The sequence below is a fragment of the Ziziphus jujuba genome, chromosome 7 (assembly GCF_031755915.1).
Source record: "Ziziphus jujuba cultivar Dongzao chromosome 7, ASM3175591v1".
NCBI classification, from domain to species: Eukaryota; Viridiplantae; Streptophyta; class Magnoliopsida; order Rosales; family Rhamnaceae; genus Ziziphus; species Ziziphus jujuba.
This window is the reverse complement of record NC_083385.1, coordinates 1677457-1695137: the sequence shown is the minus strand read 5'-3', so window position 1 is coordinate 1695137 and position 17681 is coordinate 1677457. Positions and strand designations below refer to the sequence as shown.

The 17681-nt window shown below is 38.3% G+C and overlaps 5 protein-coding genes across 5 annotated transcripts; 3 read left to right on the top strand and 2 right to left on the bottom strand.

Moving 5' to 3' along the window:
* Positions 1 to 1630: 1630 nt before the first annotated feature.
* Positions 1631 to 4541, top strand: LOC107423908 (cation/calcium exchanger 4). Its single transcript, XM_016033558.4, has 2 exons — positions 1631 to 1966; positions 2261 to 4541. Exon 2 carries the CDS (start codon positions 2296 to 2298, stop codon positions 4270 to 4272), a length of 1977 nt encoding a protein of 658 aa, XP_015889044.3. The 5' UTR covers positions 1631 to 1966; positions 2261 to 2295; the 3' UTR covers positions 4273 to 4541.
* Positions 4542 to 5238: 697 nt separating this feature from the next.
* Positions 5239 to 5685, top strand: LOC125423672 (copper transporter 5.1). The gene has a single exon (XM_048478493.2). The coding sequence runs from the start codon at positions 5239 to 5241 to the stop codon at positions 5683 to 5685; it is 447 nt and encodes a 148-aa protein (XP_048334450.2).
* Positions 5686 to 6773: 1088 nt separating this feature from the next.
* LOC107423910 (protein LURP-one-related 6) lies at positions 6774 to 8054 on the bottom strand. The gene is made up of 3 exons (XM_016033561.4): positions 7660 to 8054; positions 7302 to 7550; positions 6774 to 7153 (listed from the first exon to the last, which is right to left on the bottom strand). The coding sequence occupies exons 1-3, from the start codon at positions 7894 to 7896 to the stop codon at positions 7010 to 7012; spliced, it is 630 nt and encodes a 209-aa protein (XP_015889047.1). The 5' UTR covers positions 7897 to 8054; the 3' UTR covers positions 6774 to 7009.
* Positions 8055 to 10568: 2514 nt separating this feature from the next.
* Positions 10569 to 14011, top strand: LOC107423909 (guanine nucleotide-binding protein subunit gamma 3). Its single transcript, XM_016033559.4, has 5 exons — positions 10569 to 11807; positions 12579 to 12631; positions 12762 to 12806; positions 12884 to 12928; positions 13493 to 14011. Exons 1-5 carry the CDS (start codon positions 11661 to 11663, stop codon positions 13932 to 13934), a joined length of 732 nt encoding a protein of 243 aa, XP_015889045.2. The 5' UTR covers positions 10569 to 11660; the 3' UTR covers positions 13935 to 14011.
* A 603-nt stretch (positions 14012 to 14614) lies between these two features.
* On the bottom strand, positions 14615 to 17575 carry LOC107423922 (subtilisin-like protease SBT1.8). Its single transcript, XM_016033576.4, has 2 exons — positions 15784 to 17575; positions 14615 to 15561 (listed from the first exon to the last, which is right to left on the bottom strand). Exons 1-2 carry the CDS (start codon positions 17417 to 17419, stop codon positions 14906 to 14908), a joined length of 2292 nt encoding a protein of 763 aa, XP_015889062.2. The 5' UTR covers positions 17420 to 17575; the 3' UTR covers positions 14615 to 14905.
* Positions 17576 to 17681: the final 106 nt, after the last annotated feature.

The window sequence follows — 17681 nt, the reverse complement described above, 5'->3', positions numbered from 1 at the left end:
TATTCATGCAGCCGTGGCAATGATCTGGGCCACACTCTTTCATTATTGGCCCACAAAAAGACAAAACCGAACCAATCGGCTAAGGTTAGCACTCTCAGGCCTAAAAGCCCATAACGTCGTGCTTTGAGTCATGACGGACAGCAACGCCAACCCCACAAAAAAACTAGGTAGCCAAATTCAGGTTGAATAAAATATTGGATGATGTATAATGTGATAATTTTACTTTTATTTTGTCATAGTTTCACTTTTTTTTCTTTTTGTTTTTTGGGGTAATAATGTCATATTTTAACATTTGACTCTTAGATAGAATGTAATTACACGTAACACCTACCCTTGCAATAGGTAATTGACATCAATTGTCCATTAGGATGCAAATAAAAGAAGTAATAAAACGAATGTATATTCAGATAATAATTTTGGATTTAGATTCTCATCCTTAAGATCTCTAAGAAAAAAAAAATTGTAATAGATTTGGTGTTACCATATATTGAATTTTAAGACATGTCTTAAAAAAAAAAAAAGAGTTAATTAACATTGTTGAATAATATTATAAAGTAACTCACCCAAAACAAAAAAAAAAAAAAAAAAAAAAAAAAAAAAGGAAGAAGAAGAAGAAGAAGAATATTATAGAGGTAATACTTTGCGGGGGGAAAAAAGATTGTCGAGTGATACTATGAATTGGTATAACTAAGTATACAACCAATCCATTTCATACATGTTACTTGAGCTCGTCATATTCCTTGACATCAAATCTTTCATTTACTTTATCAAAATAATTTAGATGATTCTTATATAGAGATTCTATTTATAGAACTAAATAGTGTGTATATATATATATATATTTTTTTCTTTTGGTGAATAGAACTATATAGCAAATCGAATATAAGTAAACTTGAATGTACACAAAAATATTATATTTTTATTAGTTTTCTGTTGATTAAAAGTAAATCATATTTTACCTATAGGGCTAATTAATATAAAAGAATCCATATTTAATATAAAAGAATCCATATTTCAAGTATTTGTTTGCTAGTTTGATAAGAAAACTCGATACTTGGAAAATGATAACAAAAATAGTGTGCTCATGTTTCTTAGAGCATCTGGAATAGGGTGTTATTGTGGCATTCCATGGCCAAATAACATAGAAGCACTTTTTTCCTATTTCAATGACAAGCAGCAAATTTTTTCAATGATATTTGTGGTATTAAATTTGTAACTTTCAAATTTTGTTAATGGAATTCATATAATAAAATTTATAGATATACCCTATTTACATGAATTACTTTTAATTTTTGAGTATTTTTTTATCTGTAAAAACAAAAATGAGTAAAATTTATTATTATTTAATATTTAAATTATTATAGTTTTATTTTTTTTTAATTAATAAAAATAAATTTCATCACCGTTTAATAATATTTACAATTTAATAATCTTATCTGTTAACATGTATCATTAAAAAAAATAAAACTTTAAAATTAATATTTACCATTGAAAATCTCGTAAGAATGCCAAAATCGCATTTACATGCTCTCATGGGGTATAGTATTTAGTAAGCTTAGTTTAAAATTAATTTGAATCTTCAAACCAACAAACAGTCTTGTTTTTCTTTTTTTTTTTTTTTTTTTTTTTTTTTTTTTTTTTTTTTTTTTTTAAACCAAACACATTGGGAAAGGTAGAAAAGCGCAGAGTTTTTGGAGCCAAATCGAAAGCTTGACAAAGTCGAGGGATCACGAAGGGCGATTGGAAGAGTACGTATCACCGTAACACAGAGGGTAGGAAGAAGCATAACCCATTTCACGGAGCTGCTTCGGCTTTTCTCTTCTGTGCCCCACGCACTCTGCGAATCATCTTCCTTGGCAGCCCAATGGAAGTAAAAACAAAATTCTAAGAAACTACCAGGAAGCTGCTCAGATAAACTAAATCTTTTTGTTTCTTCTCCCCACGCCTCTTTCTTTCTCTCTTCCAGGTACCTCCTAAAAAAACCCATATAGAATAGAATATAGATACCTTGCATAAATTTATTTGGCTGTAAATTTTAGAATCTTACATCCCCTGTTGTATTTAACCCATTTGTCTGCTTTCGTTCTTCAATTATTGGTTTGAGGAATTATGGCCTTTTGATTTGTTCCATTAATTAAGGATTAGGGCCTTAATTTTGTTACTATTTGAAACCCTAGATTCCTGGGTTAAATCCGTATTCAAAAAAGTTCCCGATTGTCGAGTGTTTTGAGTGTGTAATCATTCTCCTATTAAAACTCAGGGTTGCAGAGAGTGGCGGAGGGGAGAGAGAGTGAGATGGAACCTAAGTGGATATTCGGGGCGAGAAATCCCCAGTATCGTGGGGTTTTCAATGGTTTATGTGCTATGGCTTTGTTTTTCTTATTCTACAATCAGGATAGTTTCGTGAGAAATCCGTTGTTGGGGAATTCGCATTCGGTGCTTCCTCCTCAATGGGTTTCAAAAGCTGGTTCTTTTCACCATCAGGGTGATCGCACTGAGGTTATTCGTAGGAGAATTGCCCAAGTTAGTGCTGCTTCGTCGAATTATACTGTGGCTGGTAATGCGTCAGATACAAATGATTTGGCTCTGAGTGATCCCAAATTATGCGCTGGCTTGTTCACACACGATGGTTATCGCAGCCACTGCGAGTATTTGATTGCTCATCCGGAGTGTAACTCAGGAGGGTTTTTCAATTACATTTCATTTATGTACTGTGATTGTGAGAAATCCAGCATTTTGGGGTATGTAGTGTTGGCAATTTGGTTGGCTGCCTTGTTCTATCTGCTGGGTAATACTGCAGCAGACTACTTTTGTTGTTCGTTGGAGAAGCTTTCGAGCCTCTTGAAGTTGCCAGCAACTGTGGCGGGAGTTTCTCTGCTTCCTCTTGGTAATGGAGCTCCTGATGTGTTTGCAAGCATTGCTGCTTTCGTGGGAAAGGATGCGGGTGAAGTAGGTCTTAATAGTGTGTTGGGAGGAGCCGTCTTCGTCACTTGTATTGTCGTGGGTACTATATCTCTTTGTGTTGCAGAGAAGAGAATTCAGATTGATAAGAAGTGTTTCATCAGAGACATTTGTTTCTTCCTCTTTACTCTTATGTCACTTGTCTTAATATTGACTATTGGTAAGGTTAGTGTTGGAGGTGCAATAGCGTTTGTTTCAATTTATGTGGTTTATGCATTTGCAGTTGCTGCAAATGAGATTGTGAGGAAACATGTTCGGAAATTAAGGTTGGATTCTGTAACACCACTGCTTCCAGTCAAAGGAAGTATATTTTCTCATGGTACTGAAGAGGATGACACCATATATGCTTCACTACTTGAGTCTGACTCGAACAGTGATGTACCCCATCTCCAAAGTAAGTTGCCACAGTGGATGTGGGCTTCAAATGTGGCAATTTATTCGAATCAGAATTTGAAGGCCAGTTCAGAGAGCCCGAGGTCTTTGTGGGGTTGGAATGAGGATCAAACGGTCAATAGAAATTCCTTCTCTTTGTCTAAATTGTTATTGCTGCTGGAGGTGCCATTGATGATTCCTAGGCGGCTGACCATTCCTGTAGTTGAGGAGGAGCGATGGTCGAAAGGATATGCAGTTGCAAGTGCTGCATTAGCACCAATTCTTCTTGCTTTTTTATGGAACACCCAAGATGATCTAGGAAAATTGAGTGGAGAAATTGCATATTTTGTTGGTGTTATCACGGGTGGCATACTCAGTACTCTTGCATATCTATACACCAGAGCTGACCAGCCACCACGCAAGTTTTTATTATTATGGGTTTTGGGAGGCTTTTGTATGAGTATTGTCTGGTTCTACATAATTGCTAATGAGCTTGTTTCTTTGCTTGTAGCATTAGGTGTAATTTTTGGAATTAATCCATCAATTCTTGGATTGACTGTATTGGCATGGGGCAATTCGATGGGTGATTTAATGTCAAATACTGCACTGGCAATGAATGGAGGAGATGGTGTACAGATAGCAATGTCAGGATGCTATGCTGGGCCTATGTTCAACACCCTTGCTGGTTTGGGGATCTCAATGCTGCTTGGAGCATGGACTAAGAGACCTTCATCGTATGCAATCCCAGAAGATAGTAGCTTGTTTTATACTATGGGATTTCTAATGTTAGGGCTTGTTTGGTCGCTTATTGTGCTACCCAGGAGTGATATGCGCCCCAACAAATTGTTAGGATTTGGCCTTATTGTGATCTACTTGATATTTCTTTCCTTTAGGTTGAGCACAACAATGGGTGTTGTTTTGCTGGCAGGTCCACAGTGATTAAATGTTGATTTGATCACTTTTGTGGAAATGATAGTAGATGATTTGCGGAACTGTAAGAGCAATTGATATTGAAGATAAAATCTTCCCAATCTTTGTACAGCATTGAGTTTGAATAGAATGATGACATCATAAGGTATGTCTGTACATGCATGTATAACTAACTATTCGATTATGTTTGCCTATTATAGTTTTAATTGTCACTTAAAATGGCTCTATCTTTTATGTAAAATAGTTTGGTATAAAAATTTCATGTTATTGAGTTTGAACTGTCAATTTAAAGCGGTTCCGTCTTTTTTTATAAGACGGAGAGCTGCTTGATTGATACCAAGTTATGGAATGATAACTGGTATTTTCTATTTTTGCTGACCTTTTTCCCGTGCATACAAACGGGATATTCACTTTTTTGATAAATAAACGGGTTATTGAATTGGTACCTATGTAAATGGTTTTAAAACATAAATCAAAGTACCTTTCAGTTTTTCTGCACACATAAATGTAAATGTATATATAATTTTGCATGGGGTTAAAGTTAATATTCCAGGAGATAAAAATACCATTCGGGCACTCATATCCCATCCCGTCGTCCCAAATGTTTCAATTATGGGGGGGGCACGTGTTTTGTGGGCGAGAGAAGACTGTTCACTGTATAATCTGAACTGTGCGTTTTAGGGTGACGGCGTCCAAACAATCGATTGTGTCTGGCATAACGTCGTAAATAGAATGACTTCCCGAGGTTCATTTCTAAACAAGACTTGGAATTCTGAAAACGTTGTTGGGTAGGGTCTGAAACAGGGGATACGAAAGAAGCTTCGTTGGCTCCAAATCAAATAATTAGGAGCTATTTTACTTTCTCCAAAACCAAAAACAAAAAAGAAGCTTTTATTTATTTAATTATTTTTATTTCCCTGATCTGAGAGCGAGCGTGTGACTCTATTAAACATTGAGAAGGAAAACATAACGCACATGACGTTTAACTGGGGAAAGAAGGTGATCCTTTTGATATCCTCATGGAAGACACATTCCTGGACTGGTTATCTTCTCACATTGCTCGCCTGTTTTCTCTTCTCTGCCTTCTACCAATACATGGAAGATCGACGCCTCCGATTCAAAACCCTCTCCTCCTCCTCCTCCTCCTCCTCATCCTCTGTCAATTCCTCCTCTTTGTCCGTTGGTGCACCTCTCCTATTCAAACTGAATCGTGGACGACGAGGGCTGAGACACGCTCGAGTCGCCACCGCCGTGCTATTTGGTGTGAACTCGGCCATCGGCTACCTCCTGATGCTGGCTATCATGTCCTTCAACGGCGGCGTTTTCATTGCCATTGTTTTGGGACTTTCCGTCGGCTATTTCCTTTTTAGGACCCAGGATGAGGATGTCGTGGTTGTTGATAATCCATGTGCTTGTGCCTGATCCGCGCATTTCCTTTTCACATCCTATAATTAGAGTCTTCTTCTTTTCTTTTTTTCATTTTAATTTCCGTGATCTTTTACATCTCTCTCTATCAATTTCTCATCTATCGTTTCTACAAATTAATGCATAACGTCTTTTAAATCAATTTTGTTATTTATAATTATGTGCTTGTGCTTGGTCCACGCATTTCCTTTTCACATCCTATAATTAGAGTTTTTTTCTTCTCATTCCGTGATCTTTTACATCCCTCTGTTTCAGTTACTCTTTTTTTCTTTTTCTTTTTTTTTTTTTTTTTTGCTGGAACTGTTTCAATTACTCATCCATCCTTTCCACAATTAGTGCATAACGTCTGCAAACTTCTTCTAAATCAATATACAGACTACAGATTCCGGTATTTATTTATTTATTTTGGTTGTCGTATAAGTTTGATGGACGTAGAAATAAAAAAATAAAAAAACAAATACACGAACAAAGATGTGGACGTGGCACTTGGTTATTAGCAGCACGTTTGCCAAAATAGGAAAAAGAAAGACCCCAACAAAAAAAAAAAAAAATCATACATGGTTGGTTGTTTGTATTGGTTGGTAAGCGGCAAGCTTATCTATTAGTTTTTATTTTTTTATTTTTTTGGTTTTTGGTTTTTAGACATATCTTGGACCGGGTAGTTGAGTACGTTAGATCCCCGTCACCTGAACTTGTCTGCTCTTTTTGTTCAAGTTGGCGACAATCTCTCATATGCTATGTTCATAACATCATATAAAGATAGATACAAAAGCAATGTGATAATTACACGTTATGATTACTTGTCCACGTAGATATACTAGTTAACTTCTTCCATGCCAAAAGAAAAATAATAAAATCTGACGTGTCTATGGTCAGAATATTAATACACACTTTATCAAGTTCAAAAGGTTGATATTCAAGAAGAGAGAAGTTAAAAAAGTTCGATTAACTTTTGATGCTAAAATGATTAGTGTCTCAATATTCAAAGAGAACGAAATTAATCATATTATACGGTACTTTTTTTTCCACTGAAGGCAACAATCGCATATTTATATATATAGAGACAGTGAATTAACATAAGCAAATTACACATAATGATCATTTCATATTAGTCATTAGGTGGCACTCCCTAATTACAAATCAACAACCACAAGCAAAAAACTCTAATCATCTTAATCAGCAATTAATTTGATTCCAACCAGCTGATAGTGACAGCACAAAGTTATGATCAAAATCCAAAAAACCACGCGGCATGAATTATTCGGTATCATCTTCAACAATAAGATTAACAATGGACGCTTGAAGTTCTAGTCCCGATGGATTAGCACCTGGTGGATTCATCGTACATGTAGTCAAGAATGGCGATAACTCCAATTACAAAAGCTTGGTCTATCCCGGCTTTTACCGTTACCTGGTAAACATCCTTGCTTTCCATCATCTGCTCCACCTCCTTCTTCATCCCAACCTGTACGCATGCATGCACTTCTCCATTGTTACTATATATATATATATATATATATAACTACATTTTTTCTTTAAATCAACATAAATATAAAAATTTATTAACTATGATTGAAGGCTGAAAATTAGCCATAGCATAAAATATGAATTACCTGTGCTACGATATTGCCTCTAGAGTCGACAATGCTGCAAGACCTGTCAGGAAAATCGCCATTGACCTCAAAGTCCCAAGTTTTGGTGCTTTCTTTGGGCTTGGGCTCTGTGGAGATTCTGAGTGTATTGTTCCTTGCCAAACATGAGTTTGGCTCTTTCAACGTGAAAACCAGCTTCTGTGATCCTTTGTAGTCAAAACTGTAACCTATCCATTTCCTGTAAATGCTTAGGGCCTCTACCATCCCTCCCTGGATGCGACCATAACATAAATATATTAAAATTCCATATATATATATATATATATGTATGTATGATGCACTTATATCTTAATGATCTGAAAATGGATAACACATGTACCTTTCGACGAATAAGAAGAATGGCCTCTCCATCACGATCCCTGAGAATCAGCTCTTCTTTAGTGCCAAGAATTCCACAGCCATCAACCCTGAATGCAACCTTCTGGCTACAATTTGTGACGACAAAACCTCCTCCATTTACTACATGCGGCCTCCTCCTCACCACCAAAACTACCTGAGATGACGAACAATATAACTTGCTTATTATAGGCGTCATATCGGTTTTTCCACTTGCCATCTTATGATCAATGATAACTTCCTCTGACTCTCTCACTTAATTATATATAAAACTTGAAATCAGCAAAACCAAAATCTAAGTCCCTCAAATTCATGTACAACAGTCTCTTTATATAAAAAATAAAATACAGAAGAAAATTAAAATAAGAGAAAACTATTTATAAAAAAAAAATAAAAAAAAATAAAAAATACTTGGCTCAATATTAAGTGAAACGACACACGATTCAAAAAGCGTTTGGCAAGCTTTGACTATTAATGAAATGGTATAAGCTAGAAGCTGGAAGAATATGTGGTACTAATCCATCTCAAGCAAAGGGTTGCTTGTTCAATTAGAGGATTCCATGTTCACGCGCCCTTTTTAGCCAATGAACACAGAGCGTGGTCGCGTGAATCAATTATAGTTTCCCGATTCAGGGCATGAGTCTTTGTGTTGGTCCTAAAGTGCAAAGGTGAAGTTTCCATGAGGGCACTACACAAATTCAAAAAGCATTTGTGAACCTTTTTGAAATTTGGCAGCTCAATTGAGTTGAAACTTGAAAAAGGGAATATATATCTTTAAACTTATCAACGTTTGCTCTGATGAAATGCACCAAGTGTTTGTTTGTTTTTATATATATATTGATCATATGGGCATCTTCTGGGAGTCGTTTGGACTAACGTTTTGGTAACTTTCAAGTCTTCCATGGATATTATGCCTATGGATTGCCAACTTCATGAATTTAGAAATGCTCATTCATCACATGCCAAACAACTTAATAATTGGGTTAATGGTTTATTTTTTTCCACTGAGTGGATTCTGCATTTTTTTAATTACCCTTTATGATATAAATTCATTGATTTTTTCCTTTTCCTAAAAATATAGCCTAGTGCCTCACTAATAGGGGCTAATTCCTAATTAAGTTTTTAGCGAAAGTTTAGGGCAGTGGGAGAACATTTTGGGGAAGAGCCAACTTCTGGACAATATCCTCTACTTTTTTCATGGTTGTTCACCCATATATATATATATGTATATGAGATAAATTCCACTGTGTCGGTTGCGAATAAAGTAAAGCAAATTGGAGGCAGGCGCGGCCCAGATTGATTCATTGGGACTTTTGGTCCAAAAAAGTTTATAATGGTAACGAAATCAACTCATTTTTTGCCCTTTTTTGACCAAGCACGCGACCCAGTTCACTCTGCAACTCACTGATGATTCTAATTTAATATTCAATTTCTCTTCGGTCTTTAGTTTATAGAATGGAATGACCACCACCTAAACATTAGTAAACTATGATAATGAATGACGAAAAATATATTTGCATTAATGAAAAAGAAAACAGAAAATTGGTGTAAAGAAAAATAATTGAATAATATCTAAATGAGATAGATAAACTAGTGAAAAAGAGAGCAATTAAATTTTGAAGAGGAAACTAACTATTAAGTATTTTTCTTTTTTTTTTTTTTTTTTTTTTGGGTTAAGAAAACTAACTGTAAGTAGAAAATAGAAAGAAACCCAGTGGGATATTATATTATGGGAAATAGGTGAGTAGAGCAGTACCGCAAAATTCACAAAAACAATGATTACTGGCCTCTGATATCACCACTTGCGCACCGGCTCACATTAGCAAAAAAAAAGGCTTGAAATTGCCTCGGGCTGCTAACCCACTGGCCCAGCCCACTCGGACACGTTACCAGGCACCGCTCCTTTAGCCGTGGTACTTTGGAAAAGAGCGGCCATATATCGACTGAAACGATGTGTCGCCTCAGAGCGGGACCCATTTTAGGTACCCACACGGGTCCCACATAAACCTCGAGATCCACACTCACGCCGCTCGACTGCGCGTGGATTTCAACCTAACATTATGGACTTAAGACTGACTTGTACGGAAATCTAAGCGAGGTTGAACGAAATTGGATTTTTTTGCTTTGTGATGAAGTTTTCTCTTGTATTTTCTTATATTATTATTATTATATATATATATTTTTTGGTGAATGTATTTTCTTATATTGGTGTTTGGTACAAAGTGAGTGCATTCGTATAGAATGTCTAACTTGGGATGCCTCCCATTTGGCAATATATAGAAAATCACGAATAGCGTAGCCCTTTGTGTCTCAAAACGTTTCCAACTCATTATGCCTTTGTTTTTTTCCCCTTTATTATTGTTATTTTTATTATTAAGATCGGCTTCTTCAAGGGCCCAATAAAATTAAAAATTACTCTATAATGTTCAAAGCTCAAACCCGATCCATGCTTTTGAATTTTGTTCTGAAAATGCCAAATATGTGATTTGGTTTTAATTAATAAGGTTTTTTTTTTTTTTTTTTAAATTTTAAACTTTGTCCCCACCAAAGTTCCGAGCCTCTGGCTTCGTGTCAGTACATGCAGAAAAGACCATGCTTTTGGCTATACAAATTTGAAAAAAAAAATTATAAAGTTTGAAAAAGGTGGAGGAATGATAATTCTATTATTGCCCACTTCTCTAAAACTTTTTTTTTTAAGTTTTTACCAATTTTTCTGATAGAAAAAATATATATATATATTTTTTTAAAATTATAAAAAAGAAAACCCACAAATGAAAAATGTCGAAATTTTCGTGACTGCTATTAAGAAGGTTGTACGGAGAGTGTGTGTATATATAAACATTGAAAATGGGGGTGTGGCTGTACAAGGTAATTTCACATGGAAATTACGCAGCTCTGAGGGACGACTGAGGGTGCTGCTGGGTAGGTGTTTCTCAAAGTCAGGGCTTATTCGTCCCACACACAGCCATTGCGACCCCAACCACACGTCCATCTTTCTTTCTTTCCTTTTTCTTTTATTTTATTTCTTTTTAAAAAAAATAATAAATAAAATAAATTTAATATAATATTTTATTTTTAATAATTTGGATGGTTTTAATTTCTCTTTCCTACGCAGCTGTCACGTGCGGTCTGAGGTACTTGCCATCGTGCTTTTCGCTTCTTCTCTGCAACCTGCAACACCACCTCCAGCCAACAGTCACTCAGAAAGAAAAACAAAAATGAAAATGAAAAACAAACCAAAACTCCCACACATACCCACATTTACAGAGACACAGTTTTTCTTACTTCTTTTACTTTATAAACTTAACTCCAAAAATCTCACTCAAATTCCGATCAAATCCCTTCAATTTTGCCAGATGGGTTCGTACAGACACTCCCAGTTGCAGGCTTTTTCACAGCCGTCTTTACTATTACCATTAATTGTTTTTTTTATTATTATTAATCTCTTTCTCTGCTATAACCATGCACAAAAGATGTGCCTCTCAGAACTCTCTCAGACCAACCCCCATTTCTTCCATTCATAGCCTCTGTGACTAATAATGGCTCTCTTTTTAAGCCTCATAATTACTCTTTCGCTTAATCTTTAAACCTCCCCATTAATCCCTGCAACCTCTATATCATACATCACATTTATGCAGCCGCTGTTTTGTCCAGAAAGTTTCCATTTTTCTTTTTTTCCTTTTTATTTTTCTTGGTGGTTCTGGGGCGCAATTATCCTTGTCAGAGCGCCTAATTACTGCCTCTGCCACGGGGCCTTTCGTATAGCATTCACACCTAACATCATTTGCCGCTTCTTGTTTGTCACTTATTGCTGTACTCCTGCCTTGCTACTACTGGTAGTACTGTTACCATTACTAATACTAGTGCTGCTATTTCTTTGTTGTTTGTCCATTTAGCTACATTTCTAGTGTAAGTTTTAGAGATTCAAAACAATAAAATAAATTTGGGGTGTCGGTTGCCGCTGGCCGGAAAATATTCCGATCAATGGCTGGTCAAGTGGGTTGTTCTTCTTCCGTGCCATCATTGCCGCCGCCATGCCCCAAGTCACCTCCAGAGTATCCAGATTTGTACGGGAAGCGCCGAGAGACGGCCAAGGTCCAGATGCTCGAGAGGGAGATTGGTTTTCTTGAGGTGGGTTCAGCACTTGATTTGGTTGTCTGAATGTAATTTTCATTTCTAAATGAACCAGATTTATTAGTTAATGGATTGTTAATGCCCTATTTTAATAGTCTTTTTAAATCTGCTGGAGTTTAAAATGACGACCGTGAATTGTCTTTGATTTGGCACGGTATGGCATTTTTTATGTTTTGAAATTTCCTTCATATTTTGTAGGTTTTAAGGTAGCCAAATAGAGATATAAGAGAGTCGAAAGACTGAGATAAAAACTGCAAATATTCTGTTGTCTTCAAGTTCCTGCATTTGATACCCTTTCTTTTCTTCTTTTCTTTTATTATATAATCTGAGTGTGATATTTCACTGGCTTAAAAAAAATAACCCAATCGGTCTGAAAAGTTTCGACCTTTCATTTTTGTAAAACTTTCATCTTTAAGTATGAAGGAAACCCCACAACAGTGTTTAATAATTGAACTAAAAAGTATGTTCGTTTCAATCAGTTTAGAAAGCCCACAGCGAAGCAGTAGCAACATGGAGGATGAACTCTGTGTATTCTTGTTGCTTCTTTTGTGCAATTTGTGAATTGTAGATAGCTGTAAATCAAATTGAATTTGTTAAAGTAAGATTTATACTTACGCAACTATCAGATCTAACATGCCTAGACAACTAATTTATTTTTTGCCAACCTGTTTAGACTGACATTTTGCTTTTTATCATTCATGGAATAAAGTTTTACTTCTTTTACTGAAAAACAATAACAAACTGATTTGACAATTTGTCTGTGAGCAGGAGGAATTAAGATCTGTTGAACGCATTCAACCTTCTTCCACATGCTGCAAAGAGTATGTTGGTTTGTTAAATTGCCTTTTATAGCATTTAGTATAGCAAGCAAATTTTTTTTTTTACCCTGTGTAAGTTCCATTGATGTTGTTAGCCAACAGTTGGTACACTGAATTGTATAATTTTGTGCAGGGTTGCTGATTTTGTGGTGGCAAATCCAGATCCCTTGATACCTACGTAAGAACATTGTTAACAGAATCTTTCAAAATTCTAGATAATGATCACGGTTTCTTACATTTTTCTCTTTTAAGCAGAAATAGGAAGAACCGCCGGTCATGTCGCTTCTGGAAATGGCTCTGGTACAATAATCTTGTCTTGCTATTTTATGCACGGTGTTTGAATTTCCCATGCTCAGAATTTTGCTGCATTAAATCGTCAAGTAAATTAAACAATTTGAAATGTATAGTTATGATTAGCATAATGCCAAGCCCTTCATCTGTTGTATAAGTCTTCATATGCTGTCATTTCTGTCAATGCTTTTACTCCAAAAAAAGGTGGATTCAGAATTCTTTGATACTGGACCACTTCTACAAAAATTATGTCTTTGCATTTGTGTTCTTTTTACTCAGAAAGGAGGAACGTAAAACATGTCAGAGTAAACAACTGGTTTTCAAATTCCTTTATTCCAAATGCTTCCTTTAGCTAATTAATCCCGTGTTTCAAGAGTTTGTAAGAAGAACAGGAACCTCAATAGCTGTAGTAAAACGGTATATTTGATTAGAATCTACGAACCAAACGAAATCAGCTATTTTCTCGTTAGTTTATGTGTTTTTATCATTATCTGGAAACAAAATGCCAAAGTTAGTTTGTTCTGTCATAATGAAGAACCTTTTATTCATAGTGCAAGTGTGTTTACCGTGCAGTGAAATCCCCTGCTTCAACTTCTCATGGATTTGCTGCTGCTGTTATGGTGGGTGCTCCATTCGCCTAGAAATGCCGCGCTGCTGGGATTGCTGTTCATGCAATTGCAGTCCATGTGCTTGCCTCACCTGTCCAAATTGTCCAAGTTGTCCCACTTGTTCATGTCTAAGAATTCCAAAGTGGCAATGTTGGCAATGTTCCTCGTGTTTACCATCCCGGTGCTGTAAAAGGATATCATGCAGCAGAAATTGTTGCATATTTCCAATTTGTTCATGGCCTGAATGCTGTTGCTGCAGATGCAAATGCAAATGCAATTGCAAATGCACCCGTCCTAAATGCCCAAAGGTACACCCTTGTAATTGCTGTAGCTGTAGCTGTAGCTGTTGTAGCTGTTGCTGTTGTTGTACAAAAACCTGTTGTAACCCTTTCCAACTATGTTTCTAGTATTCATCCAATCTTTTTTGGAGGCTCGGTTTTACAGCATGGCTTTTCATTCTTAACCATAATATAAATTTTGCAAATATTGGGTATCAAACTTTCTATTTCTGAGTTATATATAAAAAGAAATATTAGAGTGTTTGCACCCTGGATTATTGCTTGTCTGTCGAGGAAGTGTCCATGAGATATATGGTGGGGATTATTATCTGCCGCCGTTTACCATTCAACTGGTTTGTGACAAATTATAAACTTTAGTATATTATCTGCCGCCATTTACCATTCAACTGGTTTGTGATAAATTATAAAACTAAAAAAAATATAGATATATTACACGAATATATTTCTATTATTTTGAGGAGTTTCAATGCTTGGTTTGGATGGTTTTAAGTTTGTTTGTCTTGCTTGATAATTTATATAAGATTTGTGGTCAAATGACCGTTACCGTAGGCTCCATAATTCAGATATAAGGTGGTCCTACAACACATAAAATTATTGATTCAAATTATTGAGTTTGGCAGGCACACTTTTTTGTTTTTTTTATTCGAGTCTCCATGTGAAACTGAATCAAACTTGGGACTCGTTTACAGCTTCTTTTTAACACAAAAGGAAACAGTGCAATAATTTAATAACTTGGGAGTTTAGGTTGATACAGGTTTATTCATAAGTCTCCATTTTGCAAGTGTTGCTGGAAATGTATTGCCATAACTTGCATAGAACACTAGTAAGTCCATTATGTTACATTAGTTTCTTTCCCTTTCGCATTAGCTTTGCTACTAAAAAGAAATGCAATTTCGTTTTTTTCCCCCTCGACCCTTGCAATTAAAACCAAACTTCGGTTTGAGTGATCAGAGATTTGGGCCACCGTATTTAAGGTGTGGATCATCCCTTTCCCTGACCAAGGCCCAATCCTCACACTTAAAAAGAAAAAACCCGAAATCAAAACAGTTAACCAAACCCATCAATGCAATATCTCACGGCTACATCCATGAAAAAGCCACTGGGCTCTTGACTTGGTGTTGGGCGTTGCTCCACTCAATCGACCCGAACCACCCAGTCAATCGATTGGCGTTCTGAATAGCCGAAAAGGTCACTGTATACCTCTGTTTGTCCCCTACATTCTTAAACAAAAGTCTTGTGGGCTTCACCAACACCTTCACCGTTGATGGTGCACTCACAGCTACTTGATAAACTGATCCCGCGGCACCTACATTGGTCAACTCCCGAGTGTAACGTACGACCCTCTTCCTCCCAAAAACGACAGAGAAGGATGGGTAGTTGAGTGCTCCAGGATCCGAATACCTCCTGGAGCATGTAACGTTGGGGCGCTTCACAATGCTTTTGACACGCTCAATGGAGTAGTCCAAGGAGCACAAGAACGCAATGTACTCTTCGGTGGAGGTGTCGTACACAAGGCCCGGAGATAGGGCCTTCTGGGGATCCACATGACCCGATCCGTGTGCCCATGGGTTGGAAAACCCACCTCCGGCTGCGTCGCGGAGAGGCGATTTGGTGTTGTCTTGTGTATAGGCAGTGGTCATGAGCGCGGATTTGATAGCACTTGGACTCCAGTCTGGGTGGGCTGATTTCAGCAATGCAGCTAGGCCGCTGATATGTGGGCAAGACATTGATGTACCTACATTATTACAAATAAAAAATCAGACTAACGGAAAAAGAAAATTAAACAAATTAATTTTTTTTTAATACACCGATTTACCATAAAAACAACAATCAGTCTAAAGACTATATAAGACAAACTTGTGAGCAAGCCAATTTCTTTGAAGAAGTTGGTCAGAAAATTGTGAAACTGACATGTCTTAATGAACCGTTGAAAATTTAGCCGTTGGAATTATATTACCTGACATGATGTTGAATTGGGTCTGCCGAGTGTCCTTCTCCAATCCAGTGGGTCCGATAGCCTCTGACCACGCGGCCAAAATGTTAACACCGGGCCCAATCACATCCGGCTTCAAGATCTGGGGAGTCACCAGATTGGGTCCCCTCGAACTGAACGCCGCCACAACAGGAGACGGCCGTACATTCAACACCGTCCCACCGAAGCTCAGTATAGCAGACGGATTTGGATCGGACAGCGCGTATTGCCTTATCAAGTCACCGAACCTCCTCCCCACGGCCACCGCCGGCAACAAATGACTGTCAGCCACCAATTCCTCACCGCTGGCGGCGGTGTTGGCTAGTATCATCCCGATCCCACCGGCGTCGCGTACCACAGCACCTTTCTCGACACGTGCATTGATCCCTCTGTCGCATATCACCACCTTCCCACGTACCTCGCCCGGTTCAAGCGACCCGGGCAGGCACATGTTGCTCGAGCTGCTATTGCGGTTCTTATAAATTAACCCGACCGGTTTGTCGCCCATTCCCGGTCCACTGTACAGTGAGACACCATTGAACCGCTTTTTATTTCCAAGCAGAGTATAGGCCGGGAAATCACGGTCCAAAGTCCCGGCTCCAACCGTCATGATCCACGGCGCCACATTGGCGAGTGAGGCCTTACTGGGTCCACTATTCCCGGCCGAGCAAGAGACGAAAATGCCCCTCTGGATGGCCGAGAAAGCTCCAATGGCGATGGTGTCACGGTAATACGGTGCGGACCCACCTCCAAGAGACAGCGAGAGGACATTGACTCCATCCAATATGGCCCTATCCAAAGCGGCCAAAATGTCGGCCCCGAAACACCCGGTGCTCCAGCAAACCTTGTAAACGGCAACCCGCGCGTGGGTGGCCATACCGCGGGCCGTGCCGCTGGCGTAGCCGAGTAGACTAGCGTTGGCCACGCTGGAACCAGCGGCCGTACTGGCGGTGTGAGTGCCGTGGCCGTCTTGGTCCCTGGGTGACACAACCTCCTTGGGCTTCCTCAGAAAGCTGCCACCGGAGGCCATGTGGAATCCCTTGGAGAAGCTTCGAGCCCCAATGAGCTTCTTGTTACAGAGAGATGGGCTAAAATCTGTGCCCTTCTCGCACTCGCCACGCCATCTAGCAGGGATTTCAGGCATTCCATAGTCATTGAAGCTCTTAGATTCGGGCCAAACCCCGGTGTCAAGAACACCAATGACAACGTCATGAGTGGCTAGGCTAAGATCCACATTATTGTGGCCTTCCCAGAGGCCAGTGTCTCTGTCCAGGCCAAGGAACTCCGGGGTGCGAGTGGTGTGGAGGGTATAGACTCTCTCTTCGTATACATCCAGAACAGAATCGGACTGACGGAGCGACTCGGCTTCCTCGGGATCCAAAGAGGCAGCGAAGCCATGGAAGGCGGTGGTGTAGGAGTAGAGGATGGAATCTGAAGTGGAGGAGGAGAGCGATTGGAGTTGGGCAGAGTACCAGTCATGGTGGGTGGCGTAGGATAAGGGCTTATCATTGTGTTTCATATGGACTATATAGGTTTGTTTGGCGATAACGGTGGGACATGGTAGAAGAAGGAGAAGAAGAGCCGCGAGGCAGAACCAAAGGCGGGCCATAGAAGAGCCCATTTACACAGAAGGAGGAGGAGATCTCAGCTCTGAGGTCTGAGGTCGAAGGATGAAAATACAAAGACGAAAGATGAAAGAAGAGTGGCTTTAATGCAAGTTGCCACTGTCAGAGGGGATAGAAGGTTGTGCGTAAGACCATTGTCGGCTTTATAAGCAAGTTGGAGTTCTTTAAACCCGCCGTTCACTGTGCTCATATTACTATCAATGCCATACTTCACTTTTTTTTTTTTTTTTGTCCTTTCCTGTAAATTTTTAATTAATA